Source organism: Chlamydotis macqueenii, chromosome 3 (genome assembly GCF_036417535.1).
Source record: "Chlamydotis macqueenii isolate bChlMac1 chromosome 3, bChlMac1.mat, whole genome shotgun sequence".
NCBI lineage: Eukaryota > Metazoa > Chordata > Aves > Otidiformes > Otididae > Chlamydotis > Chlamydotis macqueenii.
This window is the reverse complement of record NC_141558.1, coordinates 104351141-104374414: the sequence shown is the minus strand read 5'-3', so window position 1 is coordinate 104374414 and position 23274 is coordinate 104351141. Positions and strand designations below refer to the sequence as shown.

Here is a 23274-nt window from a genome sequence, read left to right as displayed (position 1 = left end):
AACTTTATTTCTCATTAGTCCAACGTATTAGGAACAGAATAGGGCCTCTGAATGTTACTTTAATTAAGCAAATGACTTCACCAAAGGAGAGATGCATTAATCAAACACCTCAGAGTTATAGCCAATACGCATTTTGTACTGCATATTCTATGACAGCTGTTTTAGTGAGTGCTTCCCAGTTCCCCATTACAGCAGGGTTACGAAGATCTCAGCTCAGGCAGGAAAAGGGGGAGGTAAAAATAGTTTCTTGCAGAGAGAAATCAAGGGAGGACTTCTGCAAAGGTTTGAAATAAAATTCTGCAAGTTGTGTAAATGTCCAAGCTGGCAGTACTGAGCTGATGGCACAGCAGAGATTCTCTTTTAAATAGTACCACATGCAAAGAAATAACTAGAAAAAAAAAGAAATACGATGTGGGCCTACTCATCTTACTTTTGTGGATGAGTATTGGGAATCCAGAGCCCCAGATCAATGAAGGGTGCTTCTTCTCTTGCGACAAAGACCCAGTAAATGTGACCATGTTAGCAAATCATCTATATTACCATGCACTCAGTCAGCTACTAAGCACTTTTCATGGAAACCAATCTGATAAAATCATAACTATCATCAGAGAAAAAAAATCACCACAGCTAGATAAAGTCTTGTTTATGTAAGTGAAAAGTTTGTAATTTTTTAGAGCACATAAAGTCATTGACCAAAATTATTTGTGTCCCTCTGTGTTAAAATGGCAATTAAGACATTGTGTTAGTACATAAATACACACAAGTGTATACACCTGACTCACGGTATCCTTTGATCTTGCACCTTTTGCTACCTAGTGTAATTTGCTCGTGTTTATATAGGCTTGGAGAAAAAGGACCAAGTGCAAAGTACCAAGCATCTTTTACCTCATTTATGGTAGTAACAGCTGATAACATTCAATGCTTTGTGGGACGACGGCCTACATTTTCCACCAGTCATGAACTTCATTGTAACTTGTCTCCAAGGATCGAACCGGGGGTGCAACACCGATCCCTCCAGCTCTGGTGTGCTGATTTCAATCGCTCTCTCTATCCAACAGAAAAAGAGGGGAGCTTGTTGGTGTCACAGCCTTGTGCTCCCTGCCCTCAGCCGCAGCCTCCATACCTCCGTCGTGAGGAAGGGCTGGGCACTCAGCCCTGTCGCCCTGACCTTCCCTGGTGCGTCCTGGGTTATCTCCTGTCAACAAGGGCGAAGCACCGCCTTATCGGTCTGCTTTTAGACAGCTAACAGGGAATGCCCAGGGGGGTTTTAAAAATACAGAAATAAGAATAAAACCCTACCATTGCTCTTTAAAAATGAGGCTATGAAAACTGGAAAAAAAAAACAACTAAGTTTGGGATGAAATCTTTATTCTGGTGCATTTGATCTCTGAATTTTGAATGAAATGGCAAAAAAAACCCTTTAGGCTGTTTAAATACTTCTCTGTATACTTTGTTAATTAAAAAGACTCAGAAAAATTTGAGTACTAGGTGGCATTGATTTAAAACAAGAAGCCAACCAGTATTACAATTCAAATTACTTTTCTTCTTTCATAAGTGAAGTAGGCCAGGAGGCATTTGCTAAGACACTTACAGCGCCCAAACCTACCATCCCCGTGATGTCCTTGCTGGGTCAGAACGTGGGCCTTGTGGCAGCCTCACGTGCTTTTTCTGCTCCTTTGATGGAGGAGCTGCAGGCACAAGGGGGAAGGTCCACTTGCTATCACAATTGTTTCAGGCTGCTCTCGTCTCCAGGGAATCGCAGGAGGTGGCCTTCTTTCTCAGACAACTCTCTCACTTGCAAGACTTGCAAAATGAAGCAAATAGGATGCTGAAGGCTCCACTGGTCATACAGGAATGGAAAGTCCCAGACATACCCATGAACTAAATGAAAGCTAAATAAGCAGACTTTATTAGTACCACTGCTGCAGACATGGCGCTCAAATCCAGGATTCCCAAGAGCAGAACAGATGCAAAGGAGAATATACTGATTTTTTTTTTGCACTAAACTGAAGCAAGATTATTAATGTGCTGAAGTAAGAGGGAACACAGGACTAGAAGTGAGCTCTTACTTTCCAAAGCCCAATTTATTGTTATTATATATTAAAAAAAATATATTTAAATTGACCATACTCCTTCCTAAAAGTATTCAGGATTTTCTGCCCATTCTTCTCCCAGCTTGTCCAGAAGCCGCGGTCCTCTGATGACCAGATCCGTTTCCAGCCCAGATGTACCATCACGTTAGAGGTGATACGATCTCATCAGCCAGGCCAAGGCGCTCTGACACTTTTAGATAATGTCTGACATAAGTAACCACATCATTTCCTAACTGGAGGAAAAAAATGTGCTTCACAGGCAGTTGTCTTCATTTTTTCAGGGCAAAAATAAAAAGATTCAAGCAAGTTTCAATCTAGGTCCTGTTTTGCAGTCAAGCTGAGGGGTGAACTTTGCCGGAGGTTTTGATGGGAGCTGCCGTGGTAATTAAATGTTGAAGATACATGCTTAAAAATAATTACTTTTCTCTTGAGTAATGCCAGTATGCTAATTTTTGAGGAAAATTGGTAGTTGTGGATGCGAAGAATTGCACACATTCAATGGCAGCCACCGTGCTTGTGGTGAGGGGAACCCCGGCTAATCCAGGTCATGATTTCTTGGCCAAGCAGGTCAGTGATGTCCCACGGTCTCTAGCTCAGCCATGTGGGAGGAAGAACGAAAGGCAAAGCTGAGGCAGGTTACCTCGTACTCTCGGACGAGCCCCAGGGTTGGCATCAACTGGGGGGACAGCACAAAGCCTCCAAGAAGATAACATTTCCTCAATACTCAGTGAAGGGTTAAGATGAAAAAGAAGGTTTTCTTTTCTGCTAAAATTAGGCAAGAGAAGAAACTTCCGAGATTCCATGTTTCGTGTGTGTGTCGGTGTCCTGGAAGACCTGTACCAAACAAAGACTTCATGTAAACAACCAGACAAAAATAAATAATCTAATAAAGTAGAAGGACCACATTGTACGAGGGGGTGGGGGCAGCCCCCTGGAGCTGGCAGGTGATTTTGGAATGAGCATGTAGAGAGAGAAGAGTTCTTAATGCTGGTGGTGAGACTGGAGAAGGGCAGGAAGCAGGGTACGATTAGACTGAGTGTGGAGACCTGCGGGGTAGAAATGCAATAATGCGATGTCACAGGGAGATACTGAAGATGCGCACTCTCCATACTAGTTCTGCTCGTGCTTTGAGGGCTCTGTCTGCACTGAAGTAAAGGAAGAAGTCACATGGCTTTTTTTTCTCAAAGGATTTTCCTTTCCATTATTCTTCTCTCTTCATTTTCCCAACCTCTCAAGCCTTGTTTGGCACTTTGAGTGGTCACAAGAAGGAAGTTAACATCTCAGCGGAGAGCTGCAGAGCACGTGGGGGATGAGAGAAAGGGCAGAGTGGAACAAAAAAAATAATCAAGAAACAGGCATAAAAGAAGAAGAGAGGAAAGCCGTGGGTATAGGAGTAATATGAAGGACAAAGGAGGCACAACAGTCATTTTAGTGCTGCTTTTTCTGCTCCTTTTGCTTGGTCCAGTTCAATGCAGGGCTGAAAGCCTGAAGCCAATGCGATGGCAGAAATACTATTTTAAGGTCTGTTTGTTTTCAAATAGACGATTTGGCAGCCCAGGCCTTTGCCTAGCCCCAGGAGGGCATCTCTGCCTTCTACATCCATCAGATTGTGAAGTTATCCAAGGGTAGAAGGCATCGGGGCAGAGGCCCAAAAAGGAAATGCTTCCCCTGCCTTCCCCAGAAGTGTTTGCAAATCCGCATCTGAGAGAAACAGCTTGGCTTTGGCATATGAGAAAGAAATGACCCTAGAAGGGAGGGGCCACCTGTGCCTATTCCAGAAGGATTTTGACTCTTGTGCAACGTTTTGTACGGAAAGAAAGGTTTTTCAAAGGACAAACACTTCATTTGCCTCGCGGTGCTACAACAGCTATACCCGAGAGCAATACAAGGGGCTGATCTGCTTGCAATACAAGAAGGGGCTTGAGACATGTGAGGAACAAGCTAAAACATGAGTATTGCCACTCCAGAATATTGTGCCGGTTACTGCAGTCGGGGAGTGCTCTCGGCTGTGAATTAGGGCAGGGAACGCGTCTCCCATCACACGAACATAAAGGCCTGTTCTTGGAAGCCAGAAGGTATAATTAGGCTTACTCAACCACATGTTTCCACCGGGGAAGTCTGTTTCATCACTGACACAAGGGGATGAATGCTTGAAAAGCCTGGCCTTGTTTTGCCTGGCACTACATGCCTTCAGGAAACCTGCACCTACAATTTAACGATCATCAGGAGAAAGATTTGCACCTGCAATTATGGGACAGGCTGTGCCACCCCCTCAGCTGTTTCTTCCCAGCTGATGAAGATGTGAAGACTGAAGCATTCAAGCCTTGATTGAATGAAATGCCAGAACACACGCTTGAATTCAGGTGATGTGATTTAAGCTCATTCTGTGCTGAATTGAGCTTGCCTTTCAGAAGAGTGGTTTGTATACCATGCAGAGCCTTTTTATTCAGCAGCTCCACCCTGATCCCATCCTCAGGTATGCATACCAGCTTGCTTAAGTCGCTGAGAAGGTGCAAGAAACCCCTGTAAAACTTGTTAGCTGGGATCAGGAAGCTGGTGTGCAAGCACCCTATAGCCTGGGGCTCGTTCCCTGTTGTTGGGCTCACAAATTCTGTGCTGTAGGTTAACTCTGCCAAAACAGGATTAATAGATGCACATGAAGAATATCACAGGTGATAGGAACCAAAAATGCATGTTTACAAGTCCTGGCCAGCATTCTCACATATTCCTATCATGCACAGACCATGGTGGCGGGAAAGGGTCAGCGAGCCTCTGCCCTTGCCACGACCTCCCTCATTATCACCGTGCAGGGGTACGACATCTGGTAGACCCTTCAGCACCAGCTTCAGAAATTCATTGATCCACATGGTCCCCAGAACCAAGGGAAGATGTGGCAGCAGCCCTGCCGTGCACACCAGGGATGCCACAGCGGCTCTGTGCTGGCACTGGATGCCTGTGCCTCTTCTGAAGGGATAACGGGGCACATCTGGCCCAGAACACTGGTGACCTGCTGGTGGCTGATCACTTTGAGACCATTTCCTTGCTCTGTGTTTTTGCAGTTCTGACCTTCCCCTATTCATTCCAGTATAAAATTTATTTTTAAAGGAGGGGGCAGCCTGTCACCCCGCTGGTGCCTGTTTCAGGATGCTATCCCTGCAGTCACCCGGCAGCTCTGATGGATGGCACGCCATCTCTATGCAGTGTCAAAAGACAGCTCTGGTTTTGGTCTTCAGCCGTCAGCCAAAACTTCCCAGAGAAAGAAAGAGATACGGCCCATCTAGTTATTTCATTAATCTCTTTACCTGTTTTTTGCTTTCTGACTAATACGGTTCTACACCATCATCTATATTTTAGTCCCTTACTGAGCCTTCCTTCCATCCCCCCCCAGGTCTGCAAAAAAACACCACCAGAAAGAAAGCCTTTCATCACTCAGGAGGGCAGTGCATTTAATTTTGGCAAGACATACGTATGTGTATAAATATTATGCATATTATATGCTATACAATCATCTGGAGCCTTGGTACATTCAGCCTGATGAGGAGGCACTGTCTAGCTCTGTGACTGACACCTCGTTATCTCCTTCCATCAATCCATATTTGGAGGAGTGCTAAGGAAATAGCTTTGCTGAGAATATATCTCAGATCAGAGTCTGATTTCTTTGTACCACAGCAGAACTGTTCGCATGACAACGTAGGTGGAAAAAACTCAATCTGTTATGGGTATTAATTGTGCCTTGAGTCATGTTTGTAAATTCTGCTCCTAAATAAGAATGTGTATTCCTATCAGTGGGAATGTGGGTGCGTGTAAACCACAACAAGGTATTATAAGATCACGCCAGGAACTGGGAGAAAAAAAATATAGGACACTGAGGCAGAGAAACCAGACAGATGATAAAGGGGGCTTACAAGAAAGATGGGGAGAAACTCTTTAGCAGGGCCTGTTGTGATAGGATGAGCAGTAGTGGTTATAAAATAGAGGGAGATAGATTCAGACTGGATATAAGGAAAAATTTTTTTACAGTGAGGGTGGTGGAACACTGGCACAGGTTGCTGAGAGAGGTGGTGGATGCCCTAGCCCTGGAAACATTCAAGGCCAGGTTGGATGAGGCTCTGAGCAGCCTGATCTGGTTGGAGATGTCCCTGCTCCTTGCAGGGGGGTTGGACTAGTTGACCTTTGAAGGTCCGTTCCAACTCAAACCATTCTGTGATTCTATACAGAGCTGCCGACCTTCTAGCATTTTAACCTAAAAGTGCCTTATGAGCAGTTAAAGTGCATTTAAGTGCTTCCTTGCCAGGGAAGCAAGGAACTCATGGTTTTTACTGGGACTGTGCTGGCTAGGGGGCTGGTGAACATTTCTGTGCTACCCAGGCTCTCCTCTGCACAGCCAGCACAGCCCCACTCCATCCCACCAAGGGTGCAAAGGCAGACATGAGTGCCCCTCACCTGGGGCATGACCTGAAGCCCTTCCTGCGGCTGCCTCCACTGTGGCCAGCAGCACATATTGCATGGCCGGGAGCCACACGGAAATAAATGCTGGTGTGCTGCTCATACGGCAAGAAAAATCCTGTGTCCTTGACATCGAAAGATAAAGGGAAAGCATGACAAGGAATGAAAAACATCGTCCTGGGAAATGTGTTCAGCAGGAACTAGAGGCAGCAATATCCTCTGGAGCATCTAAATTCTGAGGAAAATGTTTTTAACTAAGAAAAGACTGACTTCAAGTGAACAGATGTTAGTTGCTGGAAGTCCCTGTTAAGGGGAGGGAGAATGTGATGGTGTCTTTAACCTCTCCACCTGAGAGGAAGAAGGAATTGATGTTTTGATGCAAGAAGAAGTGTCATTCCTAAAAAATGCAGAACTTTCATTATCTCTGGTTGCAATTCAGTTGGCTGTTGTTCACTACCTATCTTACTTTGTGTTATCTCAACTCTGCAGAGCAAATGCTGTTACCAAACCAACCTATGAGAACAAGAGGACAAGTCAATGCTGTTTCTGGAAATAAACTGATTAGACAGCCAAGATAGATGTTCTTGCTGAAGCTTTGGCACGATATACTAACCACCTGGGAGCTGTGGGAGCTAGAAATCCTGAATCTGGGGTCCTCATGAGCAGCCTTTGTTCATGTGTGGGGGCTGAATTGTTACCTGGTTTACTGATCCTGATTTCCATGGCTTTGTGATGACTTAACACAGCTGAGCATCTTGTCCTGTTTCTCTCACAAAGAGAAAGTTGGGAAAGGAAGAAAAATAAAAAAAAAAAAAGCTAAGACTACTTTTTTTTTGACTGTAATAGAATCAAACTCTGTTCTTACTGTGTTAGTGAGGTTGAAGTTGTAGGTGAATTCCTTGTATTTTCAATATTTATATTACTATGCTACCTAAGCACCTCAAAGATTTGAAGTTATCCTCCCAGTGCTCCCATATTACTCCCATTTTGCAGAGGAGGAATTTTGATGAGGACGAGGAGGTCTGAGACAGAGTAAACACAGGCCTCATGATTTCTGCCCTCAGAATAATTGTTTTGTACTCTTGCTACACTTTAAAAATATCCTTTTGCAGAAAATATTATGGCTTCTTTTAATATTTTAGTATTCTAGATCTGCTCCAGGTATATGCGCTTGATAGATGAGACAGACAGTTCAGTGTTTTCATCCAGTGACCTTCTGGCTTTATACAGTAAACCTACTGCATGAACTTGTTTTGGACTTGCGTTCATGCTGCATCACCTTGAAAGACACAAATTATCTCTGAGTCTGTATTTTGTCTTTGAAAAGAGACTAGTATTAGAAGCAGTTTAAAAATAATAGAAAAACTTTACTCAAAGGAAAATGTTTGGGTATGTGAGATTCTTCATTTTAAAACATTTGGGAAAAATTGTCAAGTAGAAAGAAGTATTTCCCTTTTGAAATGATGTTTTGATGCACTGTGCTCTGGTTTGTCAGTCAAGCTCCCAATCAGACAGCAAGAGAAAATAGGTTTGTACTACAAAGTCCTATTTCATGGTGCACTGTGGGAGGTTCAGTCCAATAAAGGAGAAATGAGACATGAGAAAACTCGGCTACAGTTTCCCTGCAGAACCACAATGTGATATCCATGATGAAATTTTGATTTTAAAATACTGAATTAATCCATGGACTTTTAGACTGCTTTCACAGTTCAGCTAGAAATCCCTTTATTACATCCCAGCATCATGTAGCAACACACAGATTTCAGTCATGTCACCACAAAGCTCTTGTTGTTTACCATTTATTACCTAATTACATCCATACACAGCAGTTACATTTGCAGGCATGCCATTAGATGACTTGCAAAGGTGTTGCCCTCAGGAGTCACAGACCTATCCTGGCTGAGTCCAAAGCATGTTCAGAAAAGGCTGTCAACAATTCCTCTGTCATCTACCTTGATATTTTGAAGTACTGGTGCCTCCATACAGCAGTCATCACCTTTTAAGTAATTTTCCAGTCCAAGGGATCCTCAGCACAGTAGCTGTTTCTCTTGTGTGCAGGAGCAGAGTGCAGGATCATAGGTGGGCCACCAGACTTCAGCTGAAAAATCATGAGTGTTCAGTGAACTCACCCAAAGGAACTGAGGTTTCACAGCAACAGGCGTTGGAGATTTTAGTTAATCACCCATTCCTGCAGTGCAGAGAGCAAATAAAGAATACTGGGTAACTTCTGTAATCAGTTGGAAATGCATTTAAATGATGAATATGTGATACAGAATAAAAATAAAAGAGAGGGGAAAAGAAAGAAAATAGGCAGATTAGTACAACCAGGAGTAAAGATTATTTCAGGGCAGCCTTTCTTACTAGGGAGGCACTTCACGTAACTTAGTCTGACCAGCAACTCTGTTTCAAGGTGGTTTTGGACATCTGTTGATGGGAACCTCCAGAAACAACACAGGTTGAAGGATAGAGCACCATGGTGCCAGACCCTTCTTTCATTATCTTTATCAGTAATACAAAATGTCTTCGTCTGTATGAGGCAACTGCATACAACCACACCATCTTACCTCAGCCTAGACAAAGTGAAAGCTCAGTTTACTGGCTACTTGGCACTCAAACTTTTTCTTCCAGCCTTTTATCATGGAAAGGCTCTGACTCATCTCTGTCATGCATCTCTCATATTTTCTAATCCTGTAACTTCTGCTTTGCACAACTAAAGCAAAAATGGTCTAAACTGCTATAGTATGTAATTATATATGCCAAGTTATTACTTCCATTCTTATCCTATTCTCTCCCCAATGTTTTCCTGTTATGTCTTACATATATAAAATGAAAATGTAGAATGAAAATACTGTTTCCTGTATTGTCTTACACTACATAGCAGTGGTGGCCCTAATGCTTGGTAGTTGGTGGGGCTGCCAGCAGGCAGGTATGGTGCATTTTCCCTTCTGATGTGTGACGATGCTGGGTTTGGTGCTAGCGTTTGTGCCATCGGTGACTGGCCCAAGAGGGAAATAAGACTCAGAATGATTTTAGAAAGGGTAGTTTTCCGCTGGAGGCAGACCCCATTGTCCCCAAGGTAAGAGCTGCCACCTCCTATGCTTGTTAGGACTGAGGAGTAGGTCTACAGACAGTTGAAGACCCTCTGAAACCCAAGGACAGAGGAGACCTCCACACATCCAGCGTGGCTGAAGATAGGAGCTGTCTGAATAAGCAAGGTTTTGTGAAGGACTCATGGCAGTTTCTCATGGAGAGGGAGACAGGGAACAAAATGTTGGTGAGGCTTTGCAGGGGACTGACTGCTCATGGCCAAAGACTCAGATAGGCAAAGTGTAACCAAAAGCAGATCAGAGTACAGAAAGATGTAAGGCTGGTTTGTGAAGAAAGACAGCTGCTCTGTACTTCATTAAGGGCCAGGTTCCCTCTCTCCTTGACTTGGTAGGAGGCAGGCAGAGAGGAGGAACACATTTCTACTTGCAAAGGACACTTCTAAACCAATAGATACAGAAATATGTTACGGAGACTTTGAGAGATGAACACCTGTGAGTTTTAGTGAAGATATATATTATTTTCCTTGTCCGGGAACATATTTTCAATTTTTTTTTATAACTTTTAAAATTTAATATTTTTTCCTTTCCCTCCCCCCAAAAAACCCACAGAAAGATGGGCAATAGGAAACCTTGTTGTTTTACTTTAGTGTCTTCCAAGCTCACAGCATCACTAAAAGCTCCTCGCTTCCTGGTACTCTCCCTCCACTCTCCACCCCTCTCTGATTTGGGAAACTCCCTGCAATTGCCCTCTGGGTGCTTCCTCACCAGCACTGTGACAGGGCGCAGAGGTAGGAGCTCAGATCCAGAACATCACGTGTGCTTCACACAGGCAGGTAAAGGTGCCACCCTGGTATCATATGAATGCTTCTGTACAGCTTCTGTACCCAAACCGGCTGATTTCCCCTCTGGTTGTGGGTTGCACAAGTGGAGCCAGCCTGGAGTTGTCCTTCCCCCGTGGCAAAAACGTGCCCGGGCAGCACACACCTCACCCGGGTGCTGTGGAGCTGGAGCTCTGCTCCTCTTGCTGCATGGCATAGCCCCTGCGTACCGAGCTCTGGCACGCATCTCTACTCGGAGATGGGCAGGTGGGAAAAAAGAAGGGTGTGGCTCGAGTCAGGAGCAGGAACATCTCCAAATCCTCCCATGCTCACCTGACAGTCAGTCCCTGAAGCTATGCGTAAACAATTCATTTAACCTGCCACCAGTCTGGGCAACGTGGTAATGGGCCAGACACCTCACTTTGCTTCCAGAGATTTCCAGAGCCCTGCACACCATTTTTGGGTCTGCCTACCTCTAGCTTTCAATCCACTATTAACTACTCTTTTCTCATCAGCCATTTCAGAGCAGAACGCAAAATGTGTGAATCGTCCAAAACCATCCCTGACAAAGAATAGAAAAGTAATCTGAAAATAGCTTTACCAAACTATTTTAGGGGCCTGTATGGTTCCAACAGTAACCATAAACTGCCCATCTCTCACTAGCCACCTTATTCTTACCTCAGAAAAGGTTCTTCACAGGTTCTTAGAGTACACCTAGTTTTCAGGCCCTTTGCAACAGGCCCTAAATCCACTTTCATAAATAACATGTATCAGGTCTTAACCACCCAGAAAAAAAAAAATATTAATTCACTCCTTCCAACTTTAGTTCTCAAAATCTCTCAGTAGGCTTTTCAGGATTAAGCAGGAATCCTTGCATTTGGAGCCTGCTTTTCCATACTGTTCTCATAAAAACACAATCCTACAATTGCCCTTAATGGAATTTTACAACTGGCCTTATAACAACTGAGTAGCCACTAAGGAGTCTTAATTCTAACCCTGATTCTGGACCTAATCTTCTTAGTCGTTATCTTCTGTTTTCCTGTATCTTAACTCCTACCATAACCTTACCTTTAACTACAAACAGATGATCCCTGCTGGCCTCAAAACTATCTGGTGACACATACTTTCACCTTGCTTTGCAGACGCCAACAATAAGTCCAGCTCTCAGGCCTGTTGCCTTTAAAACACAATCCACTAATTACCACCCTTTGGGGAACAGAGTATATGCTAGGATGATGGCTGATATAAGTAGGATAAAAGATGTCTAGCAAGTTCTGTGGAGGGTTTTGTGTTAGGGTAACCTTCACCCTAAGGTTTACCCTAAGCCTAAGTCCTACTTTAACGATATGCTTGTATCACTTATTGAGGAGTAACCATAAGTCATTCTGGCTCTTATAGCCAGAGCTCTCTGGCTGGGCTTTAGTCATCTTGCAAACCCTCTGTTTTTTCAGTGTGCCCCTCTGTTAGTTGTTCAAGCCCAGCTCTGCAGTCCACACTCTTCTAAAACCTAAGGGCAGCTCCTAACCTTTGAGCTGAATAATTGTTGGAATGGATTTCAGCTGGAAAGTGGTAATGACTGAATGACCACCAGGAAAAATTGCACTGCCTGAAAGTGCTGCCAAAGCCCATCCCTTAGGGGTTTTTGTTATTGCTCGTGTAAGTAGATAATTAGGAGATCTGACTCCCAGGTACACAGAGGCTCTTTTAGGTACTGGCACCTGTATCAACCACATAAGCCCCTCTAACTTGCTTTATAAATCCTTGGTTGTTGGGTTTTGTTTAATGAGTGAATTGTGAGTTCTTTTCAGGTTGCCTTGTGCTTCCAGGAACTGGAGATATAAGAACATGAAATTCAAACTCTCAAGCAAAACGATAGAAAGGTAACACCGCTAGCTTCATACATACAGGATATTGGAAAGTGTTAGTACATTCATTTTACAGCCACTGCAAGGCTGCTCTGTCCCATCAAGTTAGTGTATGAGAGAAAAGTTTTAGGATAAATCATCATTCAGGTCACATCTTGCTGTACATTCAGTTTAGATTTAAATTAACAGAGTATCTATAATGTCCATTGTGTCTTTATTGCCGATACTAATTTCTAGTCCCAAGATCTGTTGGGGATCCATGCTTTGTTACTGTAGTTCCTCTGTTCAATATCTGAATAGTTAAACTGATTCAGAAATAGGCACTCCACCTCTTGGCAGCATCTGATATAAACACTCTAGCCGTCAGCAGACGCAGGGTCCCTCGGTGCTATTCAACCTCCCGGTTACTTGTGAAGTCACCAAGGACAAGCTGTGTTTGTGATCTATTCCCCTCAAGACCAGGTTTTGCTCTGCTGCCCTGGCCATGTAGATGATGACTGATGGTGCCCTAGAGACCAGTCATGACGGAAGCGCTGTGTGCATGTGAGAGAGATGCCAGAAACCACCCGCCCCGTGGAGACACGGGGGCCAGGGCATCTCTGATTTTGGATTGTGTTTATGCAGCAGACTGAATGGGCTATGAACCAGGTACCTGGTCAATCTTGAAATGTTAATATATTCCTACAATGACCCTTCTCATTACTCATATGCATATCTCATTTTATGGAAAAGGAACAGGTTTTTTTCTTTTTCAGAGGTATCTTGGAATTTTTGGTCCGATGTAAGGTGGGTTACAACTTAAGCCGATAAAAACAATTAAAAATTGCTTTTATATCACTCTGTTTCTTTCCTAACTTTATTCTGACCCTCCCTTTAGGGTCATTTATTTCTCATATTAGTTAGTAGCTTTTCCCATTTGGGGATTTGGTAGTTTTAGTGAAACATCTAAAGGAGAAGACCAAGCAAACTCTCTCCTTTTTTGGCTAAGAATTCTTGTTCTGCTAATATCTGAATATAAAAACAACCTAATACTTGAGGCAAAAGCAGGGGACATCCCCAGGGGACATTTCAAAGAGTTTATCTGCTCCTAGGCCTGTTTGAACTTTTCAGGGGAGGCTGTTTAAGTCTCAATAACAGATTTTCGCTTTGCCTTGCTGGGGTTTTGTTTTTGGTAGAATAATCTCCAGATATAGTTTTTATCAAGAGGAATGGATGTATGAGACTAACACAACAACGAGGCAATTTTCTTTGCTTTGTGGTTTCTTTCTTTCTATTTTCTTAATTCTGTGAATTAGTCTTCTTCCTTTCTTTCCTTCTTTCCTTTCCTTTCCTTTCCTTTCCTTTCCTTTCCTTTCCTTTCCTTTCCTTTCCTTTCCTTTCCTTTCCTTTCCTTTCCTTTCCTTTCCTTTCCTTTCCTTTCCTTTCCTTTCCTTTCCTTTCCTTTCCTTTCCTTTCCTTTCCTTTCCTTTCCTTTCCTTTCCTTTCCTTTCCTTTCCTTTCCTTTCCTTTCCTTTCCTTTCCTTTCCTTTCCTTTCCTTTCCTTTCCTTTCCTTTCCTTTCCTTTCCTTTCCTTTCCTTTCCTTTCCTTTCCTTTCCTTTCCTTTCCTTTCCTTTCCTTTCCTTTCCTTTCCTTTCCTTTCCTTTCCTTTCCTTCTTTCCTTCCCTTTGTCCTTCTTTCCTTCCTTCCTTTTTCTCTTTCTCGTTCCCTTTCTTTTGTTTGCACTTTCTATCTTTTGTCTCTTTCTTTCTGTCTTTCTCGTCCCTCTCTGTTGTCACTTTCCTGCTTTCCTGTATTAAAAATATCTGTCAAATTTACGAATCAATTTGTATTATTTTAGATGGCATTTGGTGGCACAGTTATAAATTTGAGACTTTTCCTTCATCAGATCTTATCATCCCCGAATAGATTTCCTACTCACTTTGTATTTGTTTGTTTAAACTATGTCTCTTGGTATTGTAGCAGCTCAGGATAACTTTCCATGTACTGCCCATTCAGTTCCCACAGGAGTTAACTCCCAGGCTTTCAGCTAGATGACTTGCCAGTTACTGAGTGATGCCATTTGAAGCACAGCCTCAGATGATGAGCCTGGGGCCCTTGGCTTGGCATGCCTCAGATATTTGGAGCAATGGGAGAACTGCACACTTCTTTCTGAGGGAGTCATGCCCAGAGTCACTATTCGCTCCCCTTCTTACCAAAGGCAAATGGTTGGAGAAGGTAGCCTGCAGCTTCATCAAGGAACTTCTTCAACAGCTTCAGGGAAGTCTGAAGAGACCATGGACGTATCTGGAAGCAGAGGATTCTTTCCATTCTCATCTCTGAATGCTCTCACGTGGGAATGACCTTAGTAAGTCCAGAACTTTTTCCTCTTTGTTTTACTCTCCAGACAGAAATACGCCGTTTATACAGAGATACGTATCAAGAACCTTCTTGAGTATTTTCATACTGTTCTTTTTTTTTCCTTTCCTATTTAACTCTTGAAGTAGATGGCTTCTCCTCTCCTTTTCTCCTGTGAAGCTTTAGTACACTTTCAGCAGCACACTGTTTGAGCACTTTCCCTCTGCAGTTTCTCAGAAGTCTGCTTTTGGGAGGCTTGCCACTCATTCTGGTCACTGCATTTACTTGTTGCGTTCACACTCACTTCTCTACCACATTTCCAGCTATGTTGTTGTTCCTTCCAACTGAATCTCAGACGGTGGCATGGTCAACATGCAGGTGGGATTATCATTAACATTCTGGTGCAGGTTTAAATGCCAGCAAGCCCTGAGGCTTCCCAGGTTGTTTACTGAATACCCTTTTTTAGTCTCTTAAGAAGTTGTTTTGAACCCAGAGAACCAAAGGCTCATGAGAAAGTATTTACGACTGGGGTGAATGTCTCTGTTTAAATAATCATTGCAAAAGTTGCCCCAGTAAAACTTCTTTACCTTGCATTTGATGTTCTTAATTGCTTGAGAATACGGGTAAATTCCCAATGTGGCATGCTAAAGAACAAGGCTGCTTACATGGATGAACCAAGTCAGTTGTGCGAGTTTATTGCCAACAGTTAGCCCCTGCTAACATCAGTAAATCAGCGAGGGTCCTGAATGTGACTCTGTATGATCACAGGGGCAGTTGGGAAGTTAACAGGGAAGGGGGCATGAAATATTCATATGAAAAGCAGCTGAAGCCAATGTTGCTAATTCTCTGTTATGATATAAAAGGAGACATACAAAAGGAGAACTTGTTCTATAACTCAGCAAAATAACAGTTAAAACCATTATAGCAATGGCAAGGAACCTGAACAACTACGTCTCCTTGTGATGGATTTGTAACATTCACAGGATATTTGCAGTTGTGCTAAGTGTTCAGAGTGTGTAAACATGGTTAAATTATGTTACGCAATGACAAATGACACTTAAAGTTGGTCTCAAAACAGTAGCACTTTGCTTTCTCTCCACCTCTGTACTAGGAGGGAATACAACGATGAGTAACTACGACATATAATTTTTACTTAATGAATTAAAATCCTTCCTGAAAAAGAGATGTTGGTATCATTTGTTTTTTTTTTTTAAAAAAAAAAAAGTTCGGAGTCAAATTAACTTGAAATACATCTGTTTAACTTAAAATTAATGTCATTTGCTTTAACGGGAGCTGAATAGACCTGTCTGTGAACAATCAAGGGCTCTAATAAGAACCACCAATGCTATCTGTGACCATGAAACTTTGCAATGTGATGGAGACATTGCTTGTCCAAGAGCTCTTTGAGGTATCTCTTTAGCTGTGGTTTAGCACTCATATGCTGAATCCCATAGAGAAGAAAGCTCAGGATTTCTGCTAGCATGATGTGCTTAGCAACCTTTAACATTGCCAAGAGTAGTTCCATCTGGGTTTCAGCTAGCATCAGTATATCAAAGCTGATTTTCCTTTTGCTAAGGCTTTTAGATATGACCAGAAATTGAGGGTCCACAAAACAGAAAGAAAAGGGGGAGGGGAGGAGCACACAATGCTCACAGTATATTTTTATACATATTTACAGAAGGAAGAGCTGTGCTATCCAAACTTGAGCTTTCCCCATGGATGAGTCAAACATAACGTTCCATCCCAGCGAAGGCACAGAGAACATCTCAATGCACAGAAACATTTCTACACAGGAAAAAGTCTGGGAGATATTGACCCCACTTTGGGTAATTATGGTCATCTCCTTCCTGGGTTTTTGTGAAAATGGAATTGTCCTCTGGTGCCTCTGCTTCCAGATCAAAAGAAACCCATTCACTGCGTACATCACACACCTGTCCATTGCTGACATCTCCTTATTGCTTTGTACATTTATTCTGTCAATTGAATACATTGCTGGTTTTGGATTCGCATACGGTTTTTACTATTATATAACCACCACACTATCTATTGTCTTTCTTCTTGGATATAATACTGGTCTCTATCTCCTGACAGCCATCAGTATTGAGAGGTGTCTGTCTATTGTTTACCCCATCTGGTACCGATGCCACCGGTCACAGCACCAATCGGCAATTGTGTGTGCAATTCTATGGACTCTGTCTTTTTTGATGACAATAGCTGAATACTTAACATGCAAAGATGATTCAACGAAGGAACAATTCGATGACGGCAACCACTGCCAAGCACTGCTCATCTTCACATGGATCCTGACTTTCATGATCTTCATTCCTCTAATGATTCTGTCCAGCCTGATCTTGGTTATCAGGATACATCGTAACTCCCTGAGACCTCATTCGTCAAAGCTCTACATCATCATTGTGGCCACAGTCATTGTCTTCCTCATCTTTGCCATGCCTATGAGGCTGTTGTATCTTCTGAATTACCACCACTGGTCATCTTTGCTCAGCCAGCAGAACCACGTCACCGTTGTTCTCTCCACTGTTAACAGTAGCATCAACCCCCTTGTTTACTTCTTCGTAGGAAGCAGCAAGAAGAAGAGGTTCAAGGAGAGCCTCAAAGTGGTTCTTAGTAGAGCACTTGCTGATGGGTTGCGGCCGAGAAGCCAGGAAGTTGGCATGAGTTTGGATATAGCTGAAACAATTTTCTAAAGCTTAGGGGGAAACACTAGGGGCAAATAATTGGACTTGGAAGGTTTAATAACCCACTGCAAAACCAGAAGTATTTTTTTTTTTCCATACAATGTAAAAAGCAGTGGTGAAATGGTATTGTTATCTCTGGTGGTTGAGCAATGGAAAAATATGGACTAGAATAAAGATAACTTTTATTTGTATTTTCTTAATTATTCAAACACATGCTACATCCTGATGCAACTGTGTCAGTCAAAGATACCACAGTGGAAAAGAGACAGGCCAACAGAGAATATTAAAAAAGAACACAGAAATATGTTATAAATAGTGTGACATTTATACAAGCACTGAGCACCCATAAATGCTATTGAAGTCATCAGGGCCCGTGTGTATTTGCATTTTTAAAAGTCAAACCCACGAAATGCAGGATTCATGTTACACACTGGGATTTAGTTTCAACTGTTTCCAGCTTGTTTAAGTGCGCAAAAGAGCTGCTCCCTGGGGGGAACAGAGGGGGAATCCACGTATGAGAATAAGTGCCCATACATACCCACAAACATACAGCGTAGCTTTGGTCTGGCAAGACATTTCAGTATACACTAAACGGTCAAGTTCCTCTGTGGTTAAGGGGCTACTTCAGAGCCTCTTTTCAAAGTATATATGGTGAAATTTCCAGCAACATCAATGTTTCTCTGGGCCCTTGGATAATTTAGTACCTGACATACAGAAGTAGCTGGCAACATAGGGGTGTTGTCACCTCACAGAGGGCTTTTGCCCTAACTGTGAAGGGTGGAGCTGGCTTATCCCCAAAATGTCAGTGTTCCTGTAGGTTCAGTTATTCAAGGGGTCTATGAGAAAGTCAGTCCCAACACGTGCTGTCCCAGCCATGTATTCAGTGCTTAGCTGTTCCCTAGAGAATATATATCCACTGTGTGATCTGTTTTATAACAATCAGTTTTGAATGAACTGAAAAAAAGAAGGGTGCCTCACACAACGCATGACTGGGGTACACCCCAGCCACAGCATTCCACCTGACTGCCTCCTTCTGTCGAATGCCAGGGTACTGGGGCTGGTATTTTGTGGGATTTAATTCCCAGGGCCACTTGCCCAACTACAGCCGAACTGCAGAGCAGAGAGGAAGACAACAGCATGGAAGGGACAGAGCTAGGTCAGGTGACAAAAAATATGGGTGTTCTTGGCAGTCAGAAAGCCGTGGCACTTTCTAAGAGGTGTCTGGGAGATGCATTTGCTTCTGGCCCCTGCGGAGCTCCAAGTTCAGTAGGAACCAAGACCTCCTGCCACAGGCAGAAGCAGCATCTTCAGCTTCCCGCCAAGTTTCCATTGGCACACTTAATAGCTAGCTGGGGAAAGAAAAATACAACCTACCCCTCCTTTGTTGAAAGATTGCCAGTCCTGGAATAAGGAAGATGGTAGGTTAAGATTGAGGATTGTATGGGAATTCACAGAGAGAAGAGATCTCAGAAGGACAAATATTCCTTCTACGCATGTGCCCTTTTCTCATTACATCAAAGTGTTGCAGTGAGTCACTACAGAAAAGACTCAGGAAAAGGAAGAGATTATCCTTATATCTTCCTAATTCCCTCACTCCATCAAAACCTTTGTCTGTGACAGCCCCTCTATTTGTCCCAGTTTTTCTCTTTGAATTCTAGTCCCAGGCACCTCTATTGATTCAGGTGGTGGATGAGTGCAGTCTGCTCCTCTCTTTGGGCAGTAGTGCATTCCAGTGCACTCCTGGAATGAAAAGCCAGAAGAGCAGCTTCCCTTTGCTGATGGTGAGCACAGGATACGGCAAGGAGGGCTGTGGACACCCTGGGAGAGTTAGGGGCAATGAGTGTGTGGGATGTCCACATACACATGACACGTGTGTGCATGCACCCACTGGGGGCTGGGGGACCATCGGGGAATTTGCCAACACTGATAAACGCCATCAACTTGAATACTAGGGGAGATCTAGCCCAGAAAAAAAAACCCAGACTCTTCTATAAAGCCATTCCCTACCCATACCTCAAGATCCTTTACAATAATCACATGGAAAACCAGAGAGAGCAGCAAATCTGCAGCAAGCATGTTCACACCATGCTTTCACTGTAACCCCACATGTAACACAGCTCTCTGATTCAGGTGAGACAAGGCGTATTACTTACAGTGCTTAAACTTACTCAGATTATTATGACAGTTCTTGGTTAAAGATCACTACGCATGCAGCCAGGGCAGTAGATCTGAAGAGGCAATAACACACAGCGGGGCAATTTCAGTGCTCGTGAGCTGAATAGGTGCTCTAGGACTTTTAGCTTCCTACCCCTTTTCACCTGTATCTGGCCATGCCCTCAAATGTTTCAGAATTTGGAAAACTGTCCATCTATCAGTTCACAGAGCAGACAAAATTAACATTCATCATGAGATGAACACCCAGAGGGATGAATAAGAGTGAACAGCTAGAAGAACAAAAATGATTAATGTTTCCCAGTCCACAGATAAAAATATCTTAGGGATGTTCTTTCTTCCTTATCACAGCACCTGATGGTTCTTCTCTATGCAGACAGACTGCAGTACAAGAGGAACTGATAAGCACATTATTCCATCATTTAAAAAAACCCAAGGAAAATGTGACACTTCATTTGTTGCACAACAAGAATGTCACTCTCTACCAGCTTGCATTTTTAAAAACGATTTGCATCTGTGGAAGAGGCTGAAATAACCCTGTGCAGGTCAGGTGGTATTAATAAGCACTGTGCAGTGCTGCATAACAGGAAAGAATGTCTTGTGGGTAAAGTACCAGCCATGGAGCTTAGAGATGTGGGCTCTGCTTTAATGCAGTCTTGGCGTCTAATTTTTCTGTCTCTCCCTTTCTTGTCTATAAAATGAAAAATTACATTATTTTGTTTCCAGTGTTGTGCCTTCACATTTACACTACAGCAGCTATCTCTTAGTTATCTCTTATAATGTCCAGGGCAACAAGGACTCAGTTTTGCTGTGCGGTCAAGACAAGGAATTGTTCATGGAAGAAATGCCTAGTATAGTGTTTACTTTATTAAAACGCTCTTTACCACCCTTCTGTTCTACTTGATACTAACAAATGTTGTGGGATATAAAAGTGTGGTCAGAAATGCAGAGAGGGAAGTCACCTCCCTTGGCACTGCACGGAGCTTTTTTGCTGTTGTAGCTACCCTCTGGGTGAAGAGGATGACATGGGGCAGGCTGCTGTATAGGTTCAGGTCCAAAATGATGCGATGAGGTTATGCAGCAGCTTTCCTCTATAACTCACAGACTTTCTGAATGATCCTCAGGACAGCAAGGGCAGAGGGGTGAGGAAGAACATACTGCCCTGTCTACTTCTGGCCTGGAGCTCAGCCTGGGAAATCCTCCAAGGGAAGCTAAAATACTTCCCAGTTTTACTGGTTGCTGACGTAGAACAAAACCTCCCCTTGCTCCCTTTCCTAGCATGAGAACAATCTACAAGTGCACAACATTTCCTGGTATAATGCCTCAGGTCACTTTCTGGGGCTGGGTAGCAGGGACAGGGTCCTCCAGAAAACCCTAGATAGATATCCAGCAAGGTCCTAGGTAATTTCATCCTCTGGGAGCCTCTGATGCTTGGCTCTGTAAGCACCTGGGAGAGACTCCTTCCCAAATCCTCCTTCTCCGCCAGTCAGGAGGAGGGTGATCCACAAACTGGGTTTTGTGAGCAGAGAGGTTCAGTACAAGGGATCGCATACAACTTCTTGAGTCCCCGGTATCACAGACGTCTGATGAGACAGTGCCCAGAGAGACTGTTTGAATCCTTAGCTGACTTTCCTTCACTACATCCTGTAATTCTTTCTCTGCACTGCTTTCCTGACCTGCAAATACCCGCAGCCCTTAGCCTGTTATGCTAGACCTGGGCTCTGTACTCCGGTCCTTGGGGTGGGGTGTGCACCCCTTCGGTACCCAGAGTGGGTATCAGGGTGAGACCCAGCTGAGTGCCCACCTCTCCTCCCCTAGCACTGCCTGGTTTCCAGCAGAAAGGACAGCTGCTGCCTGTGGCCTCCAGTTACTCCTTTAGTGCAGTGGCGTTCATGGCCTGCTGATATTGCTGTGACGATACCAGTCAGCAGAGGGTATTCCCAGGTGGTACCTAGGTCAAGGGAAAGCAGAAAATCTGTGTGAGCTTGTGTGTAGCTGCCACAATACGCTGCCTGCCATGTGTGTGCTTTGCTGCTTCTCTTCCTAACTCTACATAGAAATAATTTATTAAAATCCACTACTTGGAGCTCCTAGCTACCTACAAAACAGGAAGGCCAGTTTGGTTTCCATTTGGTTGCCCGGGCACTTATGTGATGTCCACATGGGATTATTTTACTTTTCCAGTTGACTCCTATAAGCTTAAAAGACGAAATGCCAGGATCCACATCTGAAGAAAAGTATTGTAGGTGCAAAACTCTGAATTCAGAGAACAGGTACTGAGATGAGGTAGCCTGCATGATTCTAATACTTCTGCCTGTGTGAATCTAATACTTCTGCCTTGCATATAATAATTCAATTTTTAATTATAAGATTACAACCTGTTGGCTTGTTTTTTTTTTTTCCCCCAAACTGGACTCTTTCCTCATTAAATGCACAGACTGGACCTGCTGCTGATATAGTAAATATTTCCAGAATCCTTGCTTTAGTTGTTTAGTTGTTTCAGAAATACGGAGGGTAAGAAAGGAGAGGGAGTGGATGTGGCAGTGTCCATCTGGCCCCAAATACAATCTCCAGCAGTGGTCACAAGCAAAAGCCTACAGAGGAGAAGAAACAGGGCAAACACATATCCTACTTCCTTCTCGTCCTCTCCAAGCCTTCAACAGTTTTCAGCTCAGAGACTTCCTATTCTAGAAATCTTTGCGTTTGGTAACTTTCAATGGATTTCTCCTCAACAAAGAGGCCTCCATCTTCCACTGGAGGCCATACAAGTTTTTTGTGTCATCACTCTGTTTCACAGTTTAATTAAATGTTTCCTGAAAAATATCCTCCTTTAGGTTGTTTTGAGCTGCCACTTCCTAGATTTTTTTAACTGCCACTAATTCTTGTATTGGAAAAACCATGAACAATCTGCTCCAACCAGCCTTTCTGTGCCACTTGTGATTTAACACATCTCCGTTGTACCTCCCAACAGCTACTGCCCCCTCAGCTTCCTTTTTTTTAAAAAAAAAAAAATCTCTTCACTTTTAAGGAGCTCTTTTATTGATGTTGAGTGCAATTGTACACAATTTGGTTGCTCCTGCGAGGATCTGAATGTATTACCGTAGCTGCTGCCCAGCAATGTTTTGACAGTGGCATTTTGAACCAGGTCCCATGCTACTTAGTGAAGTGAAGTCAGGAGATGCATTTCTCTTCACGGGCCTCTGTGCCAGCTGCTCCATGGAGAGCTGTTGACTACCTGAAACAGTTGCCTTGGCCCCACGCTCTGAGATGACAGTCCCTCCTCCATGGGGTAGCCCCCACCTCGCATTACTGCCCTGTGCTCTGCCTTCACCAGCACCTTGGCTGGGCAGTCAGTGACACACAAAATAGAAAAAAATATATTATTCTTATTCCAGATGGAATTTTAGTCCATAGGTTTGAAATCTAGACTAAGATTTTATTTTGTTACACTGATATTTATCCCAAATTTTTGTGAATTTGCTATAATTATTCCACCATTAACACTGCCTTCTTATCTTTCCTCTATAGTCTGTGCCTCAGTATTTGATGGTCACTCTGAAGGATTTTCCCCAAGGGTAGGAGAACCATTTTACTTGGATTCTACAATTCTAACACCACTAAGCAAGAAGTGACACTAAGTAACTAATTTCACTTTTTTTTTTTGAAATTTTTTTATTTATTTAAGAGCTGGGCACAAAGTTTCTCTGGAATAGAAGTAACTTTAAACTCAGTGTTTATGTATCCCACTAAGTATTTAGTTTTTGACAAATACAGGGCATTATAGCAAATTGGACATTATAGC

At 43.2% G+C, this 23274-nt stretch overlaps 1 protein-coding gene across 1 annotated transcript; it reads left to right on the top strand.

Moving 5' to 3' along the window:
• The first annotated feature begins 14511 nt into the window (after positions 1-14511).
• On the top strand, positions 14512-17309 carry MAS1 (MAS1 proto-oncogene, G protein-coupled receptor). The gene is made up of 2 exons (XM_010125529.2): positions 14512-14614; positions 16283-17309. Exon 2 carries the CDS (start codon positions 16320-16322, stop codon positions 17307-17309), a length of 990 nt encoding a protein of 329 aa, XP_010123831.1. The 5' UTR covers positions 14512-14614; positions 16283-16319.
• The last annotated feature ends 5965 nt before the right edge of the window (positions 17310-23274 follow it).